The following is a 25,504-nucleotide window of genomic DNA, read 5'->3' on the forward strand; positions in this document are numbered from 1 at the left end:
GTGACCTGTCCCAACATTCGGCCCGTGTGTACAGACGGTGACCTGTCCAACATAAGACGGCTGTGGCAAGCATCGCCACTTACAGAGTATTCTGTCAGGAATAATTGTCCAACTGTATTATGTGTGTATTTTATGCGTAAACGTAACCCGTGCAGCACCTGTAGGATTTTGTATTGTGTTAGCTGCTGGCTCATGAATGTGTATTGGAAACCCCTGCTGTCCGTCTGTGGAGACCCCGTATAATTATCTTGCTTTTGTTAGCTGCTGGCTCATGAATGTGTATTGGAAACCCCTGCTGCCCCTCTGTGGAGATCCCGTATAAGTATCTTGTTTTAAAGACAAGTCCTGTGAATAAAAGAGTTAGTTGACCTTCAAGCCATGTGCCGTCTGGTTATTGGAGGGTTTGGTATATTATACGCTACCAGGATTATTGTATGCTGTGCATGACTACCAGTGGAGATATCGTGGATCATACTGCTACTCTGCTACAATTGGTGGCAAGCGACGGGATCTTTATCACAGCAAAGCAGCGTTCGGCAGTATTCATGCGAACAAAGAGAAAAGAAACCATTCAGATGAAACCGGAGTTCGGCAGTACGTAAAACTACACGAAAGGCTGGTGAATGGGAACGGATTATACACGGCTAAAGCGGCAGACATTGAAAGCATTGCTGGAGGCAAGAGGCAAGATAGCCAGCAACAAAAACAAGGCGACACTGATCGAAGAACTCATGGAAGAAGACAGAGCAGCCATGGATGCAAGGCCAGAAACAGACCGGGAATTTGAACTGGAATTTCTCAGCAGGATAGCATTGTATCCAAGTACCCCATCAATGGAAACCCATGAACGGGTCGCAGCGGACGTACATGAATACATCATGGCCATAAGGGGGCCCCAGCCACAACCTCTCCAAGTACACCCAACTCCAGTCAGCATGCCGCAAGGTAAACCCAAAATACCGTACCAGGCATTTAAAAACTTCACGGACACGGAGGGAGAAATAGATGGGTATTTGCAAGACTTTGAGAGGCTGTGCCAATTACATAACATTGACCCATAGGATGAGGTACAGATATTGGCTGGGAAATTGTCTGGCCGGGCAGCCGATGCGTATCGGGCAGTCCCTAATGCCTACATCCGGGACTACCAGAAAGTTAAGCAGGCGATTTTGACCAGGTATGCCATCACCTCCGAGGCATACCGACTCCAATTCCGGGATCTTAAAAAGCAGGACCAAGATTCCCACACTGAGTTTGCCCATCGTTTGCACAGAGCGGCCACCGGATGGTTAGATGCAGCACAAGCCACTTCACGAGAGGATGTTTTGCAATTATTATTGTTGGAGCAGTTTTTCCAGAGACTACCTCAAGAAATGCAGCTCTGGGTAAGGGACCGTAAACCTCGCACCCTTCCAGAGGCTGCTAAATTAGCAGATGAGCACCAAGACACTAGACGGGAACAACGACCACCGCCTAGGGTAGTTGCCCAGCAACCCTATCACCGACCAGCCGTCAACGAACCAGCACACCCACGTTCAGGAGGAGGTAACAGTCAGTACCCCAGGTACCAACCACGAGCCCATACCCAGTGCCATCTCTGCAACCAAATGGGGCACATACAGAAAGACTTTCCCCGAAATCGGCCTCGTCAGCCCTGGCCGAATCAGGGCTACACACCAGCACCTCGAGCCACTGTACACTGTTACCAAGCAGCCCCTGCATTACAACCCTCCACAGCAATCCAAATGGAGGAACCCCTGGGCACCCTACACGAGGTTAACCCCATCCAAGCAGCATTGGACAATCGACAAAACCACCGTCAAGCTGTTCACCTGGAGGGGAGACAACTAGAAGGGTTACGTGACTCTTGGGCTACCATCACATTGGTCCGGAATCACCTTATTGCATCCAGACAACTCACTGGGGATTCTGTAGCTGTGCGCGTAGCGGGGGGGAGCCATTTTCAAAGTTCCCACTGCGAAAGAACACCTGAATTGGGGAGCTGGGTAAGGGAATGTGGAGGTGGGCATGATGCAGGATTTACCCGCAGATGTTATTTTGGGCAACGACCTGGGGGAGCTGACTTCAGCTTTTGTTCCCCAATCTACCATCCACAAAGCTTATTCGGTTGTTACCCAGCAACAGGCTCGCACCACAGGACCACTACTACCCCAGACGGGGCGAAACTCCTCCAAACACCAGACACCCAGATACTCGTCCCGCAGTGGGGTACAGTGCCACAGGTGCAAGCAGTTTGGGCACTATCGACGAGACTGTACCCAGAGCAGGAACCAAGCTGCGTGGATCCGACCAGGGTCACCCCCTTCAGCACGGACAACGGTCCCCTACTATCCCACAGAGGTTTCCCCAGTTGTACCCAGGTTCAAACACACAGAGGAGCAATGGGGTACCCTTCATGAAGCTGACCCGGTGCAAGCCGCTACGGAGAACCAACAGCATCATCTACAATCGGTCAAGTTAAATGGAATGCCCGCTCAAGGTCTCCGAGACACGGGAGCCACTCTCACCTTGGTCAAGCGACACCTGGTTCCAGATGCCGCCCGAACCGGAGGCTCAGCAGTGGTACGGATGGCAGGGGGAGCAGTACACCGACTACCCACTGCGAGGGTCCACTTGAATTGGGGTGCCGGTCAGGTCTGATTGATGTGGGGTTGATACGGGAGCTCCCCACTGACATCTTACTGGGGAACGATCTAGGCCAGCTGCCCTCAGCGATCCTGCCAGTCCAGATCCCCGGCCAATATCCCGGAGACCTAATGGCCTTCTGAGGTCCAGACGCTTCAATGTTTGGATTAAGAACAGTACTGAGCCTGGTTGTTGCACTGGAGTTTGGCGTTACAACCTTATGACTTTACTAGTCACTACCGCCCCGGAAAACAGAATGGCCATGCTGACGGGTTATCGCGACAAACTGAACTGGAAAAATGATCTGTGAGTACTCCCCGGACATCCCCAAGACGATCCGTTGGGATCAGACTGTGTATGCCGGCTTGGTTCTGGGGGAGCATTGTGGCAAGCATCGCCACTTACAGAGTATTCTGTCAGGAATGATTGTCCAACTCTATTATGTGTGTATTGTATGTGTAAACGTAACCCGTGCAGCACCTGTAGGATTTTGTATTGTGTTAGCTGCTGGCTCATGAATGTGTATTGGAAACCCCTGCTGCCCCTCTGTGGAGACCCCGTATAATTATCTTGTTTTAAAGACAAGTCCTGTGAATAAAAGAGTTAGTTGACCTTCAAGCCATGTGCCGTCTGGTTATTGGAGGGTTTGGTATATTATACGCTACCAGGATTATTGTATGCTGTGCATGACTACCAGTGGAGATATCGTGGATCATACTGCTACTCCGCTACAACGGCCATCATTCGGCCCGTGTGTACAGACGGTGGCCTGTCCAACAGAAGATGGCCAACATTCGGCCCGTGTGTACAGACGGTGACCTGTCCAACAGAAGATGGCCAACATTCGGCCCGTGTGTACAGACAGTGGCCTGTCCAACAGAAGATGGCCAATATTCGGCCCGTGTGTACAGACGGTGACCTGTCCAACAGAAGATGGCCAACATTCGGCCCGTGTGTACAGACGGTGACCTGTCCAAAAAAAGACGGTCAACATTCGGCCTGTGTGTACAGACGGTGGCCTGTCCAACAGAAGATGGCCAACATTCGGCCTGTGTGTACAGACGGTGACCTGTCCAACAGAAGATGGCCATCATTCGGCCCGTGTGTACAGACAGTGGCATGTCCAACAGAAACTTGCCAACATTCGGCCCGTGTGTACAGACGGTGGCCTGTCCAACAGAAGATGGCCAACATTCGGCCCGTGTGTACAGACGGTGGCCTGTCCAACATAAGACGGCCAACATTCGGCCCGTGTGTACAGACGGTGGCCTGTCCAACAGAAGATGGCCAACATTCGGCCCGTGTGTACAGACGGTGACCTGTCCAAAAAAAGACGGCCATCATTCGGCCTGTGTGTACAGACGGTGACCTGTCCCAACATTCGGCCCGTGTGTACAGACAGTGACCTGTCCAACATAAGACGGCCATCATTCGGCCGTGTGTACAGATGGTGACCTGTCCAACAGAAGATGGCCAACATTCAGCCCGTGGGTACAGACGGTGACCTGTCCAAAAAAAGACGGCCATCATTCGGCCTGTGTGTACAGACGGTGACCTGTTCCAACATTCGGCCTGTGTGTACAGACGGTGACCTGTCCAACAGAAGATGGCCAACATTCGGCCCGTGTGTACAGACGGTGACCTGTCCAACAGAAGATGGCCAACATTCGGCCCGTGTGTACAGACGGTGACCTGTCCAAAAAAAGACGGCCATCATTCGGCCTGTGTGTACAGACGGTGACCTGTCCCAACATTTGGCCCGTGTGTACAGACAGTGACCTGTCCAACATAAGACGGCCATCATTCGGCCCGTGTGTACAGACGGTGACCTGTCCAACTGAAGATGGCCAACATTCGGCCCGTGTGTACAGACGGTGACCTGTCCAACAGAAGATGGCCAACATTCGGCCCGTGTGTACAGACGGTGACCTGTCCAAAAAAAGACGGCCATCATTCGGCCTGTGTGTACAGACGGTGGCCTGTCCAACAGAAGATGGCCAACATTCGGCCCGTGTGTACAGACGGTGACCTGTCCCAACATTCGGCCTGAGTGTACAGACGGTGACCTGTCCAACAGAAGACGGCCAACATTCGGCCCGTGTGTACAGACGGTGACCTGTCCAACAGAAGACGGCCAACATTCGGCCCGTGTGTACAGACGGTGACCTGTCCCAACATTCGGCCTGTGTGTACAGACAGTGACCTGTCCAACATAAGACGGCCATCATTCGGCCTGTGTGTACAGACGGTGACCTGTTCCAACATTCGGCCTGTGTGTACAGACGGTGACCTGTCCAACAGAAGATGGCCAACATTCGGCCCGTGTGTACAGACGGTGACCTGTCCAACAGAAGATGGCCAACATTCGGCCCGTGTGTACAGACGGTGACCTGTCCAACAGAAGATGGCCAACATTCGGCCTGTGTGTACAGACGGTGACCTGTCCAAAAAAAGACGGCCATCATTCGGCCTGTGTGTACAGACGGTGACCTGTCCCAACATTCGGCCCGTGTGTACAGACAGTGACCTGTCCAACATAAGACGGCCATCATTCGGCCCGTGTGTACAGACGGTGACCTGTCCAACAGAAGATGGCCAACATTCGGCCCGTGTGTACAGACGGTGACCTGTCCAACAGAAGATGGCCAACATTCAGCCCGTGTGTACAGACGGTGACCTGTCCAAAAAAAGACGGCCATCATTCGGCCTGTGTGTACAGACGGTGGCCTGTCCAACAGAAGATGGCCAACATTCGGCCTGTGTGTACAGACGGTGACCTGTCCAAAAAAAGACGGCCATCATTCGGCCTGTGTGTACAGACGGTGACCTGTCCCAACATTCGGCCCGTGTGTACAGACAGTGACCTGTCCAACATAAGACGGCCATCATTCGGCCCGTGTGTACAGACGGTGACCTGTCCAACAGAAGATGGCCAACATTCGGCCCGTGTGTACAGACGGTGACCTGTCCCAACATTCGGCCTGAGTGTACAGACGGTGACCTGTCCAACAGAAGACGGCCAACATTCGGCCCGTGTGTACAGACGGTGACCTGTCCAACAGAAGACGGCCAACATTCGGCCCGTGTGTACAGACGGTGACCTGTCCCAACATTCGGCCTGTGTGTACAGACGGTGACCTGTCCAACAGAAGATGGCCAACATTCGGCCCGTGTGTACAGACGGTGACCTGTCCAAAAAAAGACGGCCATCATTCGGCCCGTGTGTACAGACGGTGACCTGTCCAACAAAAGACGGCCATCATTCATCCATGTATAAATACATAAAGGGGGAAATGATCTCCATGTATAAATACATAAGGGGGGATATGATCTCCATGTATAAATACATAAGGGGGGATATGATCTCCATGTATAAATACATAAAGGGGGATATGATCTCCATGTATAAATACATAAGGGGGATATGATCTCCATGTATAAATACATAAGGGGGATATGATCTCCATGTATAAATACATAAGGGGGGGATATGATCACCATGTATAAATATATAAGGGGGGGGATATGATCACCATGTATAAATACATAAGGGGGGATATGATCACCATGTATAAATACATAAGGGGGGATATGATCACCATGTATAAATACATAAGGGGGGATATGATCTCCTTGTATAAATACATAAGGGGGGATATGATCGCCATGTATAAATACATAAGGGGGGATATGATCTCCTTGTATAAATACATAAGGGGGGGATATGATCACCATGTATAAATACATAAGGGGGGATATGATCGCCATGTATAAATACATAAGGGGGGATATGATCTCCATGTATAAATACATAAGGGGGGATATGATCACCATGTATAAATACATAAGGGGGGATATGATCGCCATGTATAAATACATAAGGGGGGGATATGATCGCCATGTATAAATACATAAGGGGGGATATGATCACCATGCATAAATACATAAGGGGGGATATGATCGCCATGTATAAATACATAAGGGGGGGATATGATACATATAAATATATAGGTATAAATACATGGAGATCATATCCCCGGACCGGTGTGTTCTGGAGGGGGGAGGGCGTTCCCATGTCAGAACACAATAGCTCAGCAGGGAGATCGCTATACTAACATTGCATAGTTAGTACAGCTGTTCCTTTTGAACCCCCTCAGTTTTTTTCCCATTCAGTCTGTTAGGTTGAATGAATATTGTGTACCGGGCATTATTCACATTCATACAGCAGGGAGTCAGTGTTTGTGTGTGTGCAGACGGCATCCATTTTGTTGAAGTCTACCAGAGCCTGACAAGCTGATCCTGACTGCTTGCATGAGTCTGGTCACACGCTGATCTGACTCATACGAGTTTGGGGGGCATTGGGTGGTATTATTTCCTTGTTTTGGGCTACATATGTAAAGATAAATCCTACCCCCCTATGGCGCCTGCTTTCCTGCACAAGGGTGGATTTCTGCTTCTTTACAGCTCATCCATTATACTGGAGTCACAGGAACAATACACAGAGGTGGTCAGAGAGGCTCAGTACCGGTCACTGTGGTCAGAGAGGCTCAGTACCGGTCACTGTGGTCAGAGAGGCTCAGTACCTGTCACTGTTGTCAGAGAGGCTCAGTACCTGTCACTGTGGTCAGAGAGGCTCAGTACCTGTCACTGTGGTCAGAGAGGCTCAGTACCTGTCACTGTGGTCAGAGAGGCTCAGTACCTGTCACTGTGCTCAGAGAGGCTCAGTACCTGTCACTGTGCTCAGAGAGGCTCAGTACCTGTCACTGTGATCAGAGAGGCTCAGTACCTGTCACTGTGGTCAGAGAGGCTCAGTACCTGTCACTGTGCTCAGAGAGGCTCAGTACCTGTCACTGTGCTCAGAGAGGCTCAGTACCTGTCACTGTGGTCAGAGAGGCTCAGTACCTGTCACTGTGCTCAGAGAGGCTCAGTACCTGTCACTGTGCTCAGAGAGGCTCAGTACCTGTCACTGTGGTCAGAGAGGCTCAGTACCTGTCACTGTGCTCAGAGAGGCTCAGTACCTGTCACTGTGGTCAGAGAGGCTCAGTACCTGTCACTGTGCTCAGAGAGGCTCAGTACCTGTCACTGTGCTCAGAGAGGCTCAGTACCTGTCACTGTGATCAGAGAGGCTCAGTACCTGTCACTGTGGTCAGAGAGGCTCAGTACCGGTCACTGTGGTCAGAGAGGCTCAGTACCTGTCACTGTGGTCAGAGAGGCTCAGTACCTGTCACTGTGGTCAGAGAGGCTCAGTACCTGTCACTGTGGTCAGAGAGGCTCAGTACCTGTCACTGTGCTCAGAGAGGCTCAGTACCTGTCACTGTGATCAGAGAGGCTCAGTACCTGTCACTGTGATCAGAGAGGCTCAGTACCTGTCACTGTGCTCAGAGAGGCTCAGTACCTGTCACTGTGGTCAGAGAGGCTCAGTACTTGTCACTGTGATCAGAGAGGCTCAGTACCGGTCACTGTGGTCAGAGAGGCTCAATACCTGTCACTGTGGTCAGAGAGGCTCAGTACCTGTCACTGTGATCAGAGAGGCTCAGTACCTGTCACTGTGATCAGAGAGGCTCAGTACCTGTCACTGTGCTCAGAGAGGCTCAGTACCTGTCACTGTGGTCAGAGAGGCTCAGTACCGGTCACTGTGCTCAGAGAGGCTCAGTACCTGTCACTGTGGTCAGAGAGGCTCAGTACCTGTCACTGTGCTCAGAGAGGCTCAGTACCCGTCACTGTGCTCAGAGAGGCTCAGTACCGGTCACTGTGCCCAGAGAGGCTCAGTACCGGTCACTGTGGTCAGAGAGGCTCAGTACCTGTCACTGTGCTCAGAGAGGCTCAGTACCTGTCACTGTGGTCAGAGAGGCTCAGTACCTGTCACTGTGCTCAGAGAGGCTCAGTACCTGTCACTGTGCTCAGAGAGGCTCAGTACCGGTCACTGTGCTCAGAGAGGCTCAGTACTTGTCACTGTGATCAGAGAGGCTCAGTACCTGTCACTGTTGTCAGAGAGGCTCAGTACCTGTCACTGTGGTCAGAGAGGCTCAGTACCGGTCACTGTGGTCAGAGAGGCTCAGTACCTGTCACTGTGGTCAGAGAGGCTCAGTACCTGTCACTGTGGTCAGAGAGGCTCAGTACCTGTCACTGTGGTCAGAGAGGCTCAGTACCTGTCACTGTGCTCAGAGAGGCTCAGTACCTGTCACTGTGCTCAGAGAGGCTCAGTACCTGTCACTGTGCTCAGAGAGGCTCAGTACCGATCACTGTGCCCAGAGAGGCTCAGTACCGGTCACTGTGGTCAGAGAGGCTCAGTACCTGTCACTGTGCTCAGAGAGGCTCAGTACCTGTCACTGTGGTCAGAGAGGCTCAGTACCTGTCACTGTGCTCAGAGAGGCTCAGTACCTGTCACTGTGCTCAGAGAGGCTCAGTACCTGTCACTGTGGTCAGAGAGGCTCAGTACCGGTCACTGTGCCCAGAGAGGCTCAGTACCGGTCACTGTGCTCAGAGAGGCTCAGTACTTGTCACTGTGATCAGAGAGGCTCAGTACCTGTCACTGTTGTCAGAGAGGCTCAGTACCTGTCACTGTGGTCAGAGAGGCTCAGTACCGGTCACTGTGGTCAGAGAGGCTCAGTACCGGTCACTGTGGTCAGAGAGGCTCAGTACCTGTCACTGTGCTCAGAGAGGCTCAGTACCTGTCACTGTGGTCAGAGAGGCCCAGTACCTGTCACTGTGCTCAGAGAGGCTCAGTACCTGTCACTGTGGTCAGAGAGGCTCAGTACCTGTCACTGTGATCAGAGAGGCTCAGTACCTGTCACTGTGCTCAGAGAGGCTCAGTACCTGTCACTGTGGTCAGAGAGGCTCAGTACTTGTCACTGTGATCAGAGAGGCTCAGTACCGGTCACTGTGGTCAGAGAGGCTCAATACCTGTCACTGTGGTCAGAGAGGCTCAGTACCTGTCACTGTGATCAGAGAGGCTCAGTACCTGTCACTGTGATCAGAGAGGCTCAGTACCTGTCACTGTGCTCAGAGAGGCTCAGTACCTGTCACTGTGGTCAGAGAGGCTCAGTACCGGTCACTGTGCTCAGAGAGGCTCAGTACCTGTCACTGTGGTCAGAGAGGCTCAGTACCTGTCACTGTGCTCAGAGAGGCTCAGTACCTGTCACTGTGGTCAGAGAGGCTCAGTACCGGTCACTGTGCTCAGAGAGGCTCAGTACCTGTCACTGTGGTCAGAGAGGCTCAGTACCTGTCACTGTGCTCAGAGAGGCTCAGTACCCGTCACTGTGCTCAGAGAGGCTCAGTACCGGTCACTGTGCCCAGAGAGGCTCAGTACCGGTCACTGTGGTCAGAGAGGCTCAGTACCTGTCACTGTGCTCAGAGAGGCTCAGTACCTGTCACTGTGGTCAGAGAGGCTCAGTACCTGTCACTGTGCTCAGAGAGGCTCAGTACCTGTCACTGTGCCCAGAGAGGCTCAGTACCGGTCACTGTGGTCAGAGAGGCTCAGTACCGGTCACTGTGCTCAGAGAGGCTCAGTACTTGTCACTGTGATCAGAGAGGCTCAGTACCTGTCACTGTGGTCAGAGAGGCTCAGTACCGGTCACTGTGGTCAGAGAGGCTCAGTACCTGTCACTGTGGTCAGAGAGGCTCAGTACCTGTCACTGTGGTCAGAGAGGCTCAGTACCTGTCACTGTGGTCAGAGAGGCTCAGTACCTGTCACTGTGCTCAGAGAGGCTCAGTACCTGTCACTGTGCTCAGAGAGGCTCAGTACCTGTCACTGTGCTCAGAGAGGCTCAGTACCGATCACTGTGCCCAGAGAGGCTCAGTACCGGTCACTGTGGTCAGAGAGGCTCAGTACCTGTCACTGTGCTCAGAGAGGCTCAGTACCTGTCACTGTGGTCAGAGAGGCTCAGTACCTGTCACTGTGGTCAGAGAGGCTCAGTACCTGTCACTGTGGTCAGAGAGGCTCAGTACCTGTCACTGTGCTCAGAGAGGCTCAGTACCGGTCACTGTGGTCAGAGAGGCTCAGTACCTGTCACTGTGGTCAGAGAGGCTCAGTACCGGTCACTGTGGTCAGAGAGGCTCAGTACCTGTCACTGTGCTCAGAGAGGCTCAGTACCTGTCACTGTGGTCAGAGAGGCTCAGTACCTGTCACTGTGCTCAGAGAGGCTCAGTACCTGTCACTGTGCTCAGAGAGGCTCAGTACCTGTCACTGTGGTCAGAGAGGCTCAGTACCGGTCACTGTGCCCAGAGAGGCTCAGTACCGGTCACTGTGCTCAGAGAGGCTCAGTACTTGTCACTGTGATCAGAGAGGCTCAGTACCTGTCACTGTTGTCAGAGAGGCTCAGTACCTGTCACTGTGGTCAGAGAGGCTCAGTACCGGTCACTGTGGTCAGAGAGGCTCAGTACCTGTCACTGTGGTCAGAGAGGCTCAGTACCTGTCACTGTGGTCAGAGAGGCTCAGTACCGGTCACTGTGCTCAGAGAGGCTCAGTACCTGTCACTGTGCCCAGAGAGGCTCAGTACCGGTCACTGTGGTCAGAGAGGCTCAGTACCGGTCACTGTGATCAGAGAGGCTCAGTACCTGTCACTGTGGTCAGAGAGGCTCAGTACCTGTCACTGTGGTCAGAGAGGCTCAGTACCTGTCACTGTGGTCAGAGAGGCTCAGTACCGGTCACTGTGCCCAGAGAGGCTCAGTACCGGTCACTGTGGTCAGAGAGGCTCAGTACCGGTCACTGTGATCAGAGAGGCTCAGTACCTGTCACTGTGGTCAGAGAGGCTCAGTACCTGTCACTGTGATCAGAGACGCCATGTATAAATACATAAGGGGGGATATGATCTCCTTGTATAAATACATAAGGGGGGATATGATCTCCTTGTATAAATACATAAGGGGGGATATGATCTCCATGTATAAATACATAAGGGGGGATATGATCACCATGTATAAATACATAAGGGGGGATATGATCGCCATGTATAAATACATAAGGGGGGATATGATCACCATGTATAAATACATAAGGGGGGATATGATCTCCTTGTATAAATACATAAGGGGGGATATGATCTCCATGTATAAATACATAAGGGGGGATATGATCACCATGTATAAATACATAAGGGGGGATATGATCGCCATGTATAAATACATAAGGGGGGATATGATCACCATGTATAAATACATAAGGGGGGATATGATCTCCTTGTATAAATACATAAGGGGGGATATGATCTCCTTGTATAAATACATAAGGGGGGATATGATCTCCATGTATAAATACATAAGGGGGGATATGATCACCATGTATAAATACATAAGGGGGATATGATCTCCATGTATAAATACATAAGGGGGGATATGATCACCATGTATAAATACATAAGGGGGGATATGATCTCCTTGTATAAATACATAAGGGGGGATATGATCTCCATGTATAAATACATAAGGGGGGATATGATCACCATGTATAAATACATAAGGGGGGATATGATCGCCATGTATAAATACATAAGGGGGGATATGATCACCATGTATAAATACATAAGGGGGGATATGATCTCCTTGTATAAATACATAAGGGGGGATATGATCTCCTTGTATAAATACATAAGGGGGGATATGATCTCCATGTATAAATACATAAGGGGGGATATGATCACCATGTATAAATACATAAGGGGGGATATGATCGCCATGTATAAATACATAAGGGGGGGAAATGATCGCCATGCATAAATACATAAGGGGGGATATGATCGCCATGTATAAATACATAAGGGGGGGATATGATACATATAAATATATAGGTATAAATACATGGAGATCATATCCCCGGACCGGTGTGTTCTGGAGGGGGGAGGGCGTTCCCATGTCAGAACACAATAGCTCAGCAGGGAGATCGCTATACTAACATTGCATAGTTAGTACAGCTGTTCCTTTTGAACCCCCTCAGTTTTTTTCCCATTCAGTCTGTTAGGTTGAATGAATATTGTGTACCGGGCATTATTCACATTCATACAGCAGGGAGTCAGTGTTTGTGTGTGTGCAGACGGCATCCATTTTGTTGAAGTCTACCAGAGCCTGACAAGCTGATCCTTACTGCTTGCATGAGTCTGGTCACACGCTGATCTGACTCATACGAGTTTGGGGGGCATTGGGTGGTATTATTTCCTTGTTTTGGGCTACATATGTAAAGATAAATCCTACCCCCCTATGGCGCCTGCTTTCCTGCACAAGGGTGGATTTCTGCTTCTTTACAGCTCATCCATTATACTGGAGTCACAGGAACAATACACAGAGGTGGTCAGAGAGGCTCAGTACCTGTCACTGTGGTCAGAGAGGCTCAGTACCGGTCACTGTGGTCAGAGAGGCTCAGTACCTGTCACTGTGATCAGAGAGGCTCAGTACCTGTCACTGTTGTCAGAGAGGCTCAGTACCTGTCACTGTGGTCAGAGAGGCTCAGTACCTGTCACTGTGGTCAGAGAGGCTCAGTACCTGTCACTGTGATCAGAGAGGCTCAGTACCTGTCACTGTTGTCAGAGAGGCTCAGTACCTGTCACTGTGGTCAGAGAGGCTCAGTACCTGTCACTGTGCTCAGAGAGGCTCAGTACCGGTCACTGTGCTCAGAGAGGCTCAGTACCTGTCACTGTGGTCAGAGAGGCTCAGTACCTGTCACTGTGCTCAGAGAGGCTCAGTACCTGTCACTGTGCTCAGAGAGGCTCAGTACCTGTCACTGTGCTCAGAGAGGCTCAGTACCTGTCACTGTGGTCAGAGAGGCTCAGTACTTGTCACTGTGATCAGAGAGGCTCAGTACCTGTCACTGTGGTCAGAGAGGCTCAATACCTGTCACTGTGGTCAGAGAGGCTCAGTACCTGTCACTGTGATCAGAGAGGCTCAGTACCTGTCACTGTGCTCAGAGAGGCTCAGTACCTGTCACTGTGGTCAGAGAGGCTCAGTACCGGTCACTGTGCTCAGAGAGGCTCAGTACCTGTCACTGTGGTCAGAGAGGCTCAGTACCGGTCACTGTGCCCAGAGAGGCTCAGTACCGGTCACTGTGGTCAGAGAGGCTCAGTACCTGTCACTGTGCTCAGAGAGGCTCAGTACCTGTCACTGTGGTCAGAGAGGCTCAGTACCTGTCACTGTGCTCAGAGAGGCTCAGTACCTGTCACTGTGCTCAGAGAGGCTCAGTACCTGTCACTGTGGTCAGAGAGGCTCAGTACCTGTCACTGTGCCCAGAGAGGCTCAGTACCGGTCACTGTGCTCAGAGAGGCTCAGTACCTGTCACTGTGATCAGAGAGGCTCAGTACCTGTCACTGTTGTCAGAGAGGCTCAGTACCTGTCACTGTGGTCAGAGAGGCTCAGTACCGGTCACTGTGGTCAGAGAGGCTCAGTACCTGTCACTGTGGTCAGAGAGGCTCAGTACCTGTCACTGTGGTCAGAGAGGCTCAGTACCTGTCACTGTGCTCAGAGAGGCTCAGTACCTGTCACTGTGATCAGAGAGGCTCAGTACCGGTCACTGTGCTCAGAGAGGCTCAGTACCTGTCACTGTGGTCAGAGAGGCTCAGTACCTGTCACTGTGGTCAGAGAGGCTCAGTACCGGTCACTGTGCTCAGAGAGGCTCAGTACCTGTCACTGTGCCCAGAGAGGCTCAGTACCGGTCACTGTGGTCAGAGAGGCTCAGTACCTGTCACTGTGGTCAGAGAGGCTCAGTACCGGTCACTGTGGTCAGAGAGGCTCAGTACCTGTCACTGTGATCAGAGAGGCTCAGTACCTGTCACTGTGGTCAGAGAGGCTCAGTACTTGTCACTGTGATCAGAGAGGCTCAGTACCGGTCACTGTGCTCAGAGAGGCTCAGTACCGGTCACTGTGATCAGAGAGGCTCAGTACCTGTCACTGTGGTCAGAGAGGCTCAGTACCTGTCACTGTGGTCAGAGAGGCTCAGTACCTGTCACTGTGATCAGAGAGGCTCAGTACCGGTCACTGTGCTCAGAGAGGCTCAGTACCTGTCACTGTGGTCAGAGAGGCTCAGTACCTGTCACTGTGGTCAGAGAGGCTCAGTATCTGTCACTGTGGTCAGAGAGGCTCAGTACCTGTCACTGTGGTCAGAGAGGCTCAGTACCGGTCACTGTGGTCAGAGAGGCTCAGTACCGGTCACTGTGGTCAGAGAGGCTCAGTACCTGTCACTGTGGTCAGAGAGGCTCAGTACCGGTCACTGTGGTCAGAGAGGCTCAGTACCTGTCACTGTGGTCAGAGAGGCTCAGTACCTGTCACTGTGGTCAGAGAGGCTCAGTACCGGTCACTGTGATCAGAGAGGCTCAGTACCTGTCACTGTGGTCAGAGAGGCTCAGTACCGGTCACTGTGGTCAGAGAGGCTCAGTACCTGTCACTGTGGTCAGAGAGGCTCAGTACCTGTCACTGTGCTCTACATCATCAGAAATATAGACAGCAACACATGACCACATGGGACACTGCGGGCTGGGGATTCGATCGGTGAGCTTGTTGCAATGTTACAAAGATGTAAATTCATAAAAATGAAGGGCCAGTTCACACCATAGAAATGCAGTCCAGATGCGTTCCAAATGCTTTTCTGCATGCGTGTTCTTCAGTCATTTTTAATGCAGTCCAGTGCATTTTTCCCTCTTCTTTTTTCTTAACCTTAAGTAAGGACATGTGTATTCCAGTGCGGGGCGCTCCAGTACAGCCCAGTGCAGGAGAAATAGAGCATGTTATACTTTTTTTTCTGGAACTGGAATGCACTGGTGTGAACTTTGCTATTGAAACCCATATAACCTACAATCCATGCGTTTTTGATGCATGAATAAAGAACGCACTGCCCCCACGTGGTGTGAATTGGCCCTAATACACAATTCAAAGAGTGATGACATTCAATATATATTCACATCTGCACTGAGAGAGACGTAGCGGGGCAGGAAGCTATTCATCTATAATCTCACCAAATGAGCAAAGTCCTCCCCCGGACCGATCCGCTTCCATCACATTCCTCTGGATGAGCTGAAACAACACGGACCAATCATGTGAACATGTGATGAACATAAACTTTCTACATAGAAGCCATCAATGCAGAGAGATCAGTGTGCCCCCATCAATGCAGAGTGACCAGCGTGCCCCCTTTCAATGCAGAGAGACCAGCGTGCCCCCTTTCAATGCAGAGAGACCAGCGTGCCCCCTTTCAATGCAGAGAGACCAACGTGCCCCCCATTCAATGCAGAGAGACCAGCGTGCCCCCTTTCAATGCAGAGAGATCAGTGTGCCCCCTTCAATGCAGAGTGACCAGCGTGCCCCTTTCAATGCAGAGTGACCAGCGTGCCCCCTTTCAATGCAGAGTGGCCAGCGTACCCTCTTTCAATGCAGAGAGACCCGCGTGCCCCCTTTCAATGCAAAGTGACCACAGCATGCCCCCTTTCAATGCAGAGTGGCCAGCGTGCCCCCTTTCAATGCAGAGTGGCCAGCGTGCCCCCTTTCAATGTAGAGAGACCAGCGTGCCCCCATTCAATGCAGAGTGACCAGCGTGCCCCCTTTCAATGCAGAGTGGCCAGCGTGCCCCCTTTCAATGTAGAGAGACCAGCGTGCCCCCATCAATGCAGAGTGGCCAGCGTGCCCCCTTTCAATGTAGAGAGACCAGCGTGCCCCCATCAATGCAGAGTGACCAGCGTGCCCCCTTTCAATGCAGAGTGGCCAGCGTGCCCCCTTTCAATGTAGAGAGACCAGCGTGCCCCCATCAATGCAGAGTGTACAGCGTGCCCCCTTTCAATGTAGAGAGACCAGCGTGTCCGGCGTCCCGCATGCAGATTAGGGGGCCGGACACATGGATAGGGGGGGCGGCACCCCCAATACATCAGCTGATTGAAACCCCAACCTATCCCCTTCTCCACCCCCCTCCCCCTCTATCACTCTCCATAGGACACCACTAAGGCGGGGGAGGGGGAGGTCATATTTGTGTCACCCCTCTGAGATATGGGGACTGGAGGGGGGTGTCATCTACACAAGAAGGGGGAGGGGTTACATCATTTCTGTTTACAATTCTTCATAACTGAAGTCAGCTGACCACACCTCTGGGATCACGTGGGGTGTCAGGCTGGACAAGGTGACCCCACATTTTACAGGTTGCCTAGTAACCAAACATGACCAGCCTGAGGCCTTCTCACAGAGATCTCCCCCGGGGCACGCTGGGATTAGTAGTACCACACAGCGAGGTGTGATGGAGGAAAACCCCGCCCACTCTACACACCGCCATCCAACAGGCTCCTCTCCCGCTCTTCTCGCCGGAAATAGAAAGGATCCGCACTTCCGGCGACGTCATCAACTGGCCGCGGGCTTTGATTGGATAGAAAGTCGCGGGGGAGGGGAAAGTCTGGGTTAGCTGATAGGCGAGGCTCGGGGGCGGGGAGTAAGTTGATTGGATGGGAAGTTTCCATGAGGGGCGGAGCGTGGTGTTGATTGGACAGGAAGTGTGTGAGGTGAGAGAATGTCATCCGAATGACTGAGGAATTCTCTTCTATCTTCAATTCTTCTGTCTGAATGTCAGTCAACATCTCTGTCTGTGTATAAAGAGCACCCGGAAATATTCACACAGCTTCACTCCTCCCACATTTTATATCACAGCCAACATGGATTCCATTCATTATTTTCCTCACCATCCCCCATAATGACAACGTGAGAGAAGATTGTATGAAATCCCATGTACATAAGTATTCACCCCCTCTGCCATGTACATAAGTATTCACCCCCTCTGCCATGTACATAAGTATTCACATCCTTTGCCATGACACTCAGAATTGGGCTCAGGTGCCTCCTGTTTCCACTGATCATCCTTGAGATGTTTCTACAACTTGATTGGAGTCCACCTGTGGTAAATTCAGTTGATTGGACATGAGTTGGAAAGGCACACACCTGTCTATAGAAGGTCCCACAGATAACAGTGCATGTCAGAGCACAAACCAAGCCATGAAGTCCAAGGAATTGTCTGTAGACCTCGGAGACAGGATTGTATGGAGGCACAGATCGGGGGAAGGGTACAGCATTGAAGGTCCCAATGAGCACAGTGGCCTCCATCATCTGTAAATGGAAGAAGTTTAAAACCCCCAGGACTCTTCCTAGAGCGGCCGCCCGGCCAAACTGAGCGATCGGGGGAGGGGGGCCTTAGTCAGGGAGGTGACCAAGAACCCGATGGTCACTCTGACAGAGCTCCAGGAGAACCTTCCAGAAGAACAACCATCTCTGCAGCACTCCACCAATCAGGCCTGTATGGGAGTGGCCAGACGGAAGCCACTCCTCAGTAAAAGTCACATGACACCCCGCCTGGAGTTTACCAAAAGTCCCCTGAAGGACGCTCAGACCTGAGAAACAAAATTCTCTGCTCTGATGAAACAAAGATTGAACTCTTTGGCCTGAATGGCAAGCGTCATGTCTGGAGGAAACCAGGCACCGCCCATCACCTGGCCAATACCATCCCTACTGTGAAGCATGGTGGTGGCAGTGTCATGGTGTGGGCAGGAACTGGGAGACTAGTCAGGATGGAGGGAAAGATGAATGCAGCAATGTACAGAGACATCCTTGATGAAAACCTTCTCCAGAGCGCTCTGGACCTCAGACTGGGGCGAAGGTTCATCTTCCAACAGGACAACGACCCTAAGACCACAGCTAAGATAACAAAGGAGTGGCCAGGGGACAACTCTGTGAATGTCCTTGAGTGGCCCAGCCAGAGCCCAGACTTCAACCCGATTGGACATCTCTGGAGAGATCTGAAAATGGCTGTGCACCGACCCTCCCCCATCCAACCTGATGGAGCGTGAGAGGTCCTGCAAAGAAGAATGGGAGAAACTGCCCAAAAATAGGAGAGCCAAGCTTGTAGCATCATACTCAGAAATACTGGAGGCTGGAATTGGGGCCAAAGGAGCTTCACCAAAGGGGGTGAATACTTATGTACATGGCAAAGGGGGTGAATACTTATGTACATGGCAAAGGGGGTGAATACTTATGTACATGGCAAAGGGGGTGAATACTTATGTACATGGCAAAGGGGGTGAATACTTATGTACATGGGATTTCATACAAACTTCTCTCACGTTGTCATTATGGGGGATGGAGGAAAATAATGAATGGAATCCATGTTGGCTGTAATATAAAATGTGGGAGAAGTGAAGCTCCGTGAGAACTTTCCGGATTCTCTGTAAATCCCTACAAAGGCCTCATTCACATGGGGAGTATACAACATACGCCCATGGAGGGGGAGGAGTCTGCAGGGTCTCCTCCTTCAGTGACATAGTGAGGGGAGGAGTCTCCTTCAGTGACATAGTGAGGGGAGGAGTCTGTCCCTTTATTGTGGTCCTCGGGGGAGGAGTGGCGGGATGAGAGGATGGGTGACCAAGTGCACAACTAACCTGCGGGGTGACCCATCTCTCCGACAGGAAATGCCGCTACACCTGGCTGCATATCCTACAAACTGAGTCTGCCTTCACATTCTGCACTCTGGTGATATTTGAGGTAAATGAATCTCTAGGAGTTTAGGTTTGGATAGTGTGGGGGAGGGTTAGATCCTCTGTCAGTTTTATATAGCTGTGTCCACATTAGTGACATTTCCCTCTCCACTGGCCCTGGTGACCACTGACACTGAGTTATGAGAAATACGTTTTAGAATTGTCTCCGGAACAAGAGAGACGGGGAATCTTCCAGTGGGGACATCTGTTCCAGGGACCACACTCCAGGCGGAGAATTCCCATCTTTTATAGACGATTTCCTCTAACTTCCCACTGCTTCTCTGGGAGAGCACCGATCCCGAGCGTTCGCACCGATCCCGAGCGTTCGCACCGATCCCGAGCGTTCGCACCGATCCCGAGCGTTCTCACCGATCCCAAGCGTTCGTACCGATCCCGAGCGTTCGTACCGATCCCGAGCGTTCTCACCGATCCCGAGCGTTCACACCGATCCCGAGCGTTCTCACCGATCCCGAGCGTTCTCACCGATCCCGAGCGTTCGTACCGATCCCGAGCGTTCTCACCCATCCCGAGCGTTCTCACCGATCCCGAGCGTTCACACCGATCCCGAGCGTTCTCACCGATCCCGAGCGTTCTCACCGATCCCGAGCGTTCGTACCGATCCCGAGCGTTCTCACCGATCCCGAGCGTTCTCACCGATCCCGAGCGTTCACACCGATCCCGAGCGTTCTCACCGATCCCGAGCGTTCGCACCGATCCCGAGCGTTCGCACCGATCCCGAGCATTCGCACCGACACCGAGCGTTCTCACCGATCCCAAGTGTTCTCACCGATCCCGAGCATTCGCACTGACCCCGAGTGTTTGCACCGATCCCGAGCATTCGCACCGACCCTGAGCGTTCGCACCGATTCCGAGCATTCCCATCAATTCCGAGCGCTTGCACCAATCCCGAACGTTTGCACCGATCCCGAGCGTTCGCACCGATTCCGAGCATTCGCACCGACCCCGAGCGTTTGCACCGATTCCGAGCATTCGCACTGACCCCGAGCGTTTGCACCGATCCCCAACGTTTGCACCAGAACCTGTACTATGACATCTATAATGATGCTATGATACTATGCGGTGCAATATGACCACAAACAAAATGAATGGGCACAAACTGCACTGCGAAGAACCACATGTAATTTGAAGAGGAATGCGGTGTGATTCCTGTCCGAATCGCATGTGGTCTCCCCCACCGTTCCTGTGCGATCTCAGCATTATCATAGTGACTTCAGTCTGGGCTCACACAGGAGCAGTGCGGGAAACTGCAAGTGATTCTTTGCAGTTTGATTTGAGCCCATTCATTGTGTATGTATTGGTACTCGCCAATAAAAAAGCGGTGTCACTGCAACCCTAGTTACATAGTTTGTGAGGTTGAAAAAAGACATCAGTCCATCCAGTTCAACCTATGATGTGTGTGTGTGTTTGCTGCTAACCGTACATTGTATACCCCTGTATGTTGTACATTGTATACCCCTGTATGTTGTACATTGTATATCCCTGTATGTTGTACATTGTATACCCCTGTATGTTGTACATTGTATACCCCCTGTATGTTGTACATTGTATACCCCCTGTATGTAGTACATTGTATACCCCCTGTATGTTGTACATTGTATACCCCCTGTATGTAGTACATTGTATACCCCTGTATGTTGTACATTGTATACCTCTTTACGTTGTACATTGTATACCCCTGTACGTTGTACATTGTATACCCCTGTATGTTGTACATTGTATACCCCCTGTATGTTGTACATTGTATACCCCTGTATGTTGTACATTGTATACCCCCTGTATGTAGTACATTGTATACCCCTGTATGTTGTACATTGTATACCCCTGTATGTTGTACATTGTATACCCCCTGTATGTTGTACATTGTATACCCCCTGTATGTTGTACATTGTATACCCCCTGTATACCCCTGTATGTTGTACATTGTATACCCCCTGTATATTGTACATTGTATACCCCTGTATGTTGTACATTGTATACCTCCTTTATGTTGTACATTGTATACCCCTGTATGTTGTACATTGTATACCCCCTGTATGTTGTACATTGTATACCCCTGTATGTTGTACATTGTATACCCCCTGTATGTTGTACATTGTATACCCCCTGTATGTTGTACATTGTATATCCCTGTATGTTGTACATTGTATATCCCTGTATGTTGTACATTGTATACCCCTGTATGTTGTACATTGTATACCCCCTGTATGTTGTACATTGTATATCCCTGTATGTTGTACATTGTATATCCCTGTATGTTGTACATTGTATACCCCTGTATGTTGTACATTGTATACCCCCTGTATGTTGTACATTGTATATCCCTGTATGTTGTACATTGTATATCCCTGTATGTTGTACATTGTATACCCCTGTATGTTGTACATTGTATACCCCCTGTATGTTGTACATTGTATACCCCTGTATGTTGTACATTGTATACCCCTGTATGTTGTACATTGTATACCTCTTTACGTTGTACATTGTATACTCCTGTACGTTGTACATTGTATACCCCTGTATGTTGTACATTGTATACCCCCTGTATGTTGTACATTGTATACCCCTGTATGTTGTACATTGTATACCCCCTGTATATTGTACATTGTATACCCCCTGTATGTTGTACATTGTATACCCCTGTATGTTGTACATTGTATACCCCCTGTATGTTGTACATTGTATACCCCCTGTATTTTGTACATTGTATACCCCTGTATGTTGTACATTGTATACCCCCTGTACGTTGTACATTGTATACTCCTGTATGTTGTACATTGTATACCCCCTGTACGTTGTACATTGTATACCCCCTGTATATTGTACATTGTATACCCCTGTACGTTGTACATTGTATACCCCCTGTACGTTGTACATTGTATACCCCCTGTACGTTGTACATTGTATACCCCTGTATGTTGTACATTGTATACCCCCTGTACGTTGTACATTGTATACCCCCTGTATATTGTACATTGTATACCCCTGTATGTTGTACATTGTATACCCCTGTATGTTGTACATTGTATACCCCTGTATGTTGTACATTGTATACCCCCTGTACGTTGTACATTGTATACCCCTGTATGTTGTACATTGTATACCCCCCCTATGTTGTACATTGTATACCCATGTATGTTGTACATTGTATACCCATGTATGTTGTACATTGTATACCCCCTGTATGTTGTACATTGTATACCCCCTGTATGTTGTACATTGTATACCCCTGTATGTTGTGGTCTCTAAGGTGCCCATCTAATAGTTTTTTGAAACTATCAATGCTCCCTGCTGATACGACTGCTTGCGGAAGAGAATTCCACATCCTTACCGCTCTTACAGTGAAGAACCTCTTACATATTTTAATGTTAAACCGCCTTTCCTCAAGTTTTAGTGAGTGGCCACGTGTCTTATTGTATTCCCTTTCTCTGAATAGTTTGTTCCTTATGCTAGGGTCACCAGTACAGTATTTGTACATTGATATCATATCCCCCCTCAATCGTCTCTTCTCCAGAGAGAATAGGTTCAGTGCTTGTAGTCTTTCCTCATAGCTGATGTCCTCCATTCCCCTAATTATTTTTGTTGCCCTTCTCTGGACTTTCTCCAGTTCCAGCACATCCTTCCTGAGGACCGGTGCCCAGAACTGGACAGCATACTCCAGATGTGGCCGGACCAGAGTCTTGTAGAGTGGGAGAATAATCTCTTTATTTCTGGAGTGAATCCCCTTTTTTATACATCCCAGTATTCTGTTGGCTTTGCTTGCAGCGGCTTGGCATTGCATGCCACTGCCAAGCTTGTTGTCTACCAGTACCCCCAGGTCCTTTTCCATCCTAGACTCACCCAGAGGTTCCCCCCCCCCTAGTGAGTAGCTTGCTTTCTGGTTTCTGGCCCCCAAGTGCATTACTTTACATTTTTCAACATTAAACCTCATCTGCCATGTAGTTGCCCCCCCTCCCCCCACCCCGTTATTTTGTTCAGGTCTGCTTGTAAGGTTTCCACATCCTGCATAGAAGATATGTGATAGAGGAGAAGAGATTTAACCTCGGGCTACGCAGGGGTTTTTTTTACAGTAAGGGCAATAAGATTGTGGAATTCTCTTCCACAAATGGCTGGGACACTCGGATGGCTGGGACACTCGGATGGCTGGGACACTCGGATGGCTGGTACACTCGTGGACAGAGGGGGCTCAGGTAAATATTACGGGGGGGAAGGGGGGCTGCGGCACACAGAAGGCTTTTTATCCTAATGCATAGAATGCACCTTCTGCCTTCACAACCTTCTTTTATTCTCACCCCCCCCCCCCCCGGTTACATTTTTTGTATGAAAGAACTTACCTGAGATGGGTCCCCCCTCCCAATCCACACTGCCAGGACTTTCCCCTGGCCCAGATGCATTTGGATCTGATAAGGAATGCCGGCCACACACTGATCAGATTTCATCTCGCTCAGCAAAGATTGGATGAATATTGATCAGTGTGTGGCTCCTCGCTACACAGAAGTTGATTGTTTGATCAATTTCTATTGAAGGGACATGCTGGAAAATTTTTCTTGATCTGACTCAAGCCAATCAGCCGCTGAGCAGTGTATTCTGACATCAGCAGGTGCCACACAGGGCCATCTTACCGAATGGGCATACTGGGCAGTTGCCCGGGGGCCCCACCTTCCCAACGACCCAGCCTCAGCCAAGCATTAGTCCTGATTCCCGTGTGCATCCCACCACCAAACTTAGCAGGTGGCAAGCGCCTGTCGGCCCTGAGCTATTGTCAGGCCACTTGGATCGTGGAGGGGGAGCCCACAACTGCAGGAATGCCTGTCCGCCTCCACGGGAACACACAGGACAGTCGAGCCCAAATCCCATCCGTGTGTGTGTGTTCCCCGGACCCAGCCGCAGAATTTGGAAGCGGTCATTAGCCTGGCACTGCTGTACCAATAAATATCACCTTATCGATAATTTGCATTTTTATTCTCGTGGGTGATTGTGTAGGCGGGGGTCCCAATGCACTGCATTGCCCGGGGCCCTTTAATGCTCTTAAGATGGCACTGGTGCCACAGGGGGGATTGATTCCTCCAGAGATTCCTTCATCCACCTCTCACCTCCTTTGTGTGTATGGAGGAATTGGTTGTTCCATTCCTCCCCAACAATGTATGATCGACTCTGATATAAAAGCTGAGCACAGAGATAAGCGAATTACTGGCCTCTCTGTGAAAAGTAGAAGTCCGACACAACTTGAAGCAAAGTAATGTAGACTTTGTTATCCACCCAGACATAAGAGAATACATTGTGTAAAAATATTGACGCGTTTCAGCTCCAAAACTTTGGGCCTTCGTCGGCCATCTTTAATTCAATAACTTTAACCAGAATACAATGATCTGGGAGAAAGCCGACGCAGAACACGAGACACTTTATTGGGATATGTTGTACTGACAAGAACATTGCAATTTATTCTACAATTTCTACATTCTGAGACATACGGGATCATGCCGCCCAGAACTGATATTTCTATTACTGGATGCTGGTAGTCTGAATGACCCCCCCTGGCTTCCAGCATCACAGCCACAGAATACATCTCTTTCACTCCCTCCTCCTAATCTACAGCCGTCTTCATAGTTCACCGGTAAAGGAACACAAATCTAGCCAATAGCTTGGGGGACACATAACGCAGCAGCATCTGAGTGGAGCCCGCTATGCCTGTTGTCAGGAAGAAGCCAGCGGATGAGTCAGTCCTCAGCATGCCAGTGTTAGGGGCTCTGTCCCTTCAAGGAAAATAAATAACGTCCGGAGAGTAACAGAAACAAAGCTGATTCTGTGCGGAGTCCAAGCTGGAAGGTGAAGGAGGTCTGGGACATGGCGTTGTAGATGAAGGTGATATCAGAGCTGGAAGGTGGCCGAGGTCTGGGACATGGCGTTGTAGATGAAGGTGATATCAGAGCTGGAAGGTGGCCAAGGTCTGGGACATGGTGTTGTAGATGAAGGTGATATCAGAGCTGGAAGGTGGCCGAGGTCTGGGACATGGTTTTGTAGATGAAGGTGATATCAGAGCTGGAAGGTGGCCGAGGTCTGGGACATGGCGTTGTAGATGAAGGTGATATCAGAGCTGGAAGGTGGCCAAGGTCTGGGACATGGCGTTGTAGATGAAGATGTTATCAGAGTTGGAAGGTAGCCGAGGTCTGGGACATGGCGTTGTAGAAGAAGGTGTTATCAGAGCTGGAAGGTGGCCGAGGTCTGGGACATGGCGTTGTAGATGAAGAGGTTATCAGAGTTGGAAGGTGGCCGAGGTCTGGGACATGGCGTTGTAGATGAAGGTGATATCAGAGCTGGAAGGTGGCCGAGGTCTGGGACATGGTGTTGTAGATGAAGGTGATATC

At 50.4% G+C, this 25,504-nt stretch overlaps 2 protein-coding genes across 2 annotated transcripts in view; both read right to left on the reverse strand.

The window, feature by feature from the left end:
* TERB1 (telomere repeat binding bouquet formation protein 1) overlaps window positions 1-19,646 on the reverse strand; it is a gene marked incomplete at its 5' end in the record, with an annotated part of 113,547 nt that extends 93,901 nt beyond the window's left edge. The window contains one exon of the mRNA XM_082271067.1: window positions 19,586-19,646. Within this exon, the coding sequence (XP_082127193.1) occupies window positions 19,586-19,646 (61 nt within the window). The remainder of the gene's footprint in view (window positions 1-19,585) is intronic.
* Window positions 1-25,504, reverse strand: part of DYNC1LI2 (dynein cytoplasmic 1 light intermediate chain 2) — a 332,150-nt gene that overhangs the window by 209,960 nt on the left and 96,686 nt on the right. The gene's annotated exons all lie outside the window — the stretch shown is intronic.

The sequence above is a fragment of the Pelophylax lessonae genome (assembly GCF_965119305.1).
Source record: "Pelophylax lessonae genome assembly, chromosome: 10".
In the NCBI taxonomy this organism is placed as follows: domain Eukaryota; kingdom Metazoa; phylum Chordata; class Amphibia; order Anura; family Ranidae; genus Pelophylax; species Pelophylax lessonae.